The sequence below is a fragment of the Ornithorhynchus anatinus genome, chromosome 8 (assembly GCF_004115215.2).
Source record: "Ornithorhynchus anatinus isolate Pmale09 chromosome 8, mOrnAna1.pri.v4, whole genome shotgun sequence".
NCBI lineage: Eukaryota > Metazoa > Chordata > Mammalia > Monotremata > Ornithorhynchidae > Ornithorhynchus > Ornithorhynchus anatinus.
Genome location: NC_041735.1, coordinates 33,552,071 through 33,556,459, shown reverse-complemented (window position 1 = coordinate 33,556,459; position 4,389 = coordinate 33,552,071). Strand labels below are relative to the sequence as shown.

At 46.8% G+C, this 4,389-nt stretch overlaps 1 protein-coding gene across 1 annotated transcript; it reads right to left on the bottom strand.

Moving 5' to 3' along the window:
• Positions 1–3,170: 3,170 nt before the first annotated feature.
• On the bottom strand, positions 3,171–4,131 carry LOC114813839 (vomeronasal type-1 receptor 100-like). Its single transcript, XM_029071162.2, has one exon. The coding sequence runs from the start codon at positions 4,110–4,112 to the stop codon at positions 3,171–3,173; it is 942 nt and encodes a 313-aa protein (XP_028926995.1). The 5' UTR covers positions 4,113–4,131.
• Between the last annotated feature and the right edge of the window lie 258 nt (positions 4,132–4,389).

Genomic DNA, 4,389 nt, shown 5'->3' with positions numbered 1-4,389 from the left:
CAGCCCCTGGAGATTTTTGAGGAGGGGGGTAACAAGCCTAGAACGTTTTTGTAGAAAGATAATCCAGACAGAAAAGTGTAGTATACCCTGAGGTGGGGAGAGACAGGAGTTTGGGAGGTCAGAAAGGATACTGATGGAGTAATGTGGTCAGGATAGGATGGACGATTGTACTACTGTGGTAACGGTTTGGATGGAGAGGAACTCAGTCTTAGACATGCTGTGTTCATTCCAGCACTCCAAGATCACTAGGCTGGCTCTCCCCACAGTCATCATGAATTGGGTCTGCGGGGACCTAATTTTCTCTCCTCTGTATACAGAGTCAGCTGAGATTCCATCTCTTCTGTATATTCTTCATTTAACTTGTCTTGCCCAGCAAAGACATTGCATGGCTGTTTTGAGCACTAGGGAGAGTGCAGTACATTAAGCTTAGTAGGCATATTCCCTGCTCACAGCCTAGAGGGCATTTTTTGGAGTCTACTCCCTGTCCATCTGCCCCTCCTGTCCCAGTCACATGTCTTTACCTTGTTCTTTCCCTTGCTCACTAGCTTAAAAACCATGAAAGTAGAGAGAAAAGTACAAAAATACAAGAATTACTCAGGACACATGGACATCTTTTACGCCTGTTAAATTCTTGGTTGAAAGGCAATTCCCATTTGACTTAACAGGGAAAAGGACTATAAAAAGGGGGTGAGCTTTCAGTTCTCTCTATCCCTTATACTGTGATTTCCATGTGGGACAGGGACTGTGTCAGGTGTGAGCATTTTGCATTTATCTCAGTATTTAACAAAGTACTTGGCATTACTAAGTGCTACACCCCCGGTCAGGTTTTGTCTGGCCCTGTCTTGACAACCCCTTCTACTTGTCTTCCTTGGTCTTAAGTTCCATTCTGCTGAGGTTAGCCCTGAGCCACTTCAACCTCAAAGGCCTTGCTCAGTTGCCAAGCCGCCCAGCCTCCTTCCCCCACCTCCTCCTGGTGCCTGGTTGTTCTGCAGTAATCCAGACCGAATTCAAAATCAATGTAACAATCAATCGTTTGAATTTATTGAAAGCTTCCTATGTGTGGAGCACTGTACTCAACTGTTTGGACACTATGATACAACTGTAGGAGGGCTGTAGTAGGAGAGAAGCAAGGTGAGACAGGAGGGTGCAAGGTAATGGAGAGCTCTGAAGCCAAGAGTGAGGAGTTTTTGCTTCACGTGAAGGTTGATAGGCAACCACTGGAGGTTTTTGAGGAGGGGAGTGACATGCCCAGAGCGTTTATGTGGAAAGACAATCTGGGCAGCGGAGTGAAGTATAGATTGGAGCAGGGAGAAACAGGAGGATGGGAGATCAGAAAGGATGCTGATGAAGCAATCCACTTCAGGTATGATGAGAGATTGAACCAGCAAGGTAGAAGTTTGGATGGAGAAGAAAGGGCAGATCTTGGCAATGTTGTGAATGTGAGACCGGCAGATTGTGGTGATGGATTGGTTGTGTGGGTTGAATGAGAGAGCGGAGTCAAGGATGACATCGAAGTTGCAGGCTTGTGATACAGGGAGGATGGCAGTGCCATCCACAGAGATGGGGAAGTCAGGGAGAGGACAGGGTTTGGGAGGGAAGATAAGGAGCTCAGTCTTAGACATGCTGAGTTCATTCCAGCACTCCAAGATCACTAGCCTGGCTCTGTCCACAATCATCATGAATTGGGTCTGTGAGGACCTAATTTTCTTTCCTCTGTATAACAGTTAGCTGAGATTCCATCTCTTCTGAATTTTCTTCATTTAACTTGTCTTGCCCAGCAAAGACATGGCATGACATGTCCTGAGAGCTTGGGCAAATCCAGTACAATAAGGTTAGAAGACACATTCCCTGCCCCTCAGGAGCTCGCAGTCTAGAGGGCATTTTTTGGTGTCTAATAATGTTGGTATTCATTAAGCGCTTACTATGTGCCGAGCACTGTTCTAAGCGCTGGGGTAGATACAGGGTAATCAGGTTGTCCCACATGGGGCTCACAGTCCTAATCCCCATTTGTGTCTACTGCCTGTCCATCTGGCCCTCGCTGTTCCAGTCACGTCTTTACCTTGTTTATTCTCTCTCTCACTAAGTTAAAAAACATGAAGGTAGCAGGGGAAGTACAAAATTCAAGAATTACTCTGGACACACCGGCAGACACTTAAGTCTGTTAAATTTTTGGTTGAAATGCTATCCCTATTTGATTTAATGAGGAAAAGGACTATAAAATGGGAGTGAGCTGCTTATTCTCTCTATCCCTTAGACTGGGATCGCCATGTGGGACAGAGACTGAGTCAGATGTGATTATCTTGCATTTACCTCAGTATTTAACAGAGTACTGGGTGATATTGAGTGCCACACCCCCAGTCAGGTTCTGTCTGGTCCCGTACTCTCAGCCACTTTTACTTGTCTTCTTTGGTCTTGAGTTCCACTGATGAGGTTAACATTGAGGCACTTCCACCACATAGGCCATGCCAAGTCACCATGCTGCCCAGGATCCTCCTTCCCCCACCTCCTCCTGGTGACATGGGGCCTCCATGTGGAACTGATGCTGCTACGAGGAACCCACAAGTTGCTGCAATTGCTTCTCTTCAATCGCCCTATTCTCTCCACCTCCTCCATAGTAAGCACTTAACAAATGCTACAGTTTTTTTCCATTTGAATTATTATCTTTGATGTCTGGTTGTTCTGCAGTAATCCAAACTGAATTCAATATCAGTGAAACAATCAATCGTTTGAATTGACTGAGAGCTTCTTATGTGCAGAGCACTGTAGTAAACTCTTTGGAGAGTATGAAACAACAGAGTTGGTCAACACGTTCCCTTCCCATGATGAGCTTACAGTGTACAGGAGGAAAACGACAGTCACTAATATAAATATATAAATTGCAGGTATGTGCATAAGTGCCGAGTTTTGAGGGAGGGGTGAAAAAAAAGAAATCTAAATTCAATGGGTGATGCAGAAGGCAGTGGGAGAAGAAGAAAGGAGGGTTTAGACAGGGAAGGTCTCTTGGAGGAGATGGGTGTTTAATAAAGCTTTGAAGATGGAGAGAGTAACTATCTGTCAGATCAAAAAGGGAGGGCTTTCCAGGCCAGTGTCAGGACACGATGAAGAGATTGGCAGAGAGATAGATGAGATCTAGGAAGAGTTCACTGCTTGACTCCACTTGGATTTCCATATCAAAGAGGGCTGGCAGATAGCACTGTGGTCTGTGAGGATTTGAGGGTTCTATTACCCAGAAAATCAGCTAGGAACTTAATGACTCTTCTGTCACAGGTGAACAACACAAAGGGGCTGATAGTGGCATATCCACTGGCCACAAACATAGCTGCATTCAGGAGGACAGCATTCCTCTTAAGGGATGTCCCTAGACACAGGGAAAAGGCAAGGTCTCCACAGTAGAAGACTACAATGCAGCTCACCAGCAGCATAATGGTCTGGGTGGCTCGTCTCTCTGGCGAGATTTCGGGGGCTTGGCTGGGGCTGTGAAGATGCTGGACCTGGTGCCCGTGTCGGTGCAGGAGAAGGACCATGTACCCACTGCAGCAGCTCATGAGCCCCAGGAAGAGGATGTCGCGAAGAGCCATGAAGGTGAGAATCAGCCCCTGGAGGAGTGTGTTTATAGGCACCAAATAACAGTTGGTATTTGTTGTGGTTGCATTGGAAGAGGCGAAAATTTGGAACAGAAGATTGGTGCTTATCAGCGAATTGGGAATCCACAACATGGCTAAGACCGGTCGGATGGTATTTGGGATCTGAACCTTGAGCTGAAGCAGATAGGAGGTACGAGGACTGATGGTGATGGCCTGGACCACACTCAAGAGGGAGGTGGTCTTGATGGAGAGGGCCCGTGTGATGGGGCAGACATAGGTGGAGAGCTTACACTCAGCATCATTCTGGACAAGGTGCAGTCCCAACATCCCTGTTGCCATGACGATCCACCTTGTAAGAAGCATCACGGTGTGGACCAGGGCCAGGTGGATGATGGTCAGGTCTGTGGGCTTCACTTTGGAACCCAGGAGGAATGAAGTAAGGTAGAGTGTGATGAGGAGAGAGTTCCCCAAGATACCTACTCTTGTCTGGGAGAGGAAACCGACTCCCTGAGCCACATCAACAGTCATCGCTTCGGCAACAAATTTCTACAGGACCACTGGAAAAATCAGGATGGACCAGAGACATGCGAAATAGTGCCTGGAGCAGAAGAGAAAACTTGCAAAGGATACAAAATGAAGTGAGTATGTGTCACCCGTCGCCGGGGACAAGTTCTTTCAGAATCGGCGCGGAGAGGGAGAGAGAAAGAGAGACTGGGAATGGAGGACCTGAGTTTGTATAAAATTTATTCCGTGGAGCGGATTGAATTAATCAATTATTCAGACGCAACAATCGGCCTTCCCCTTT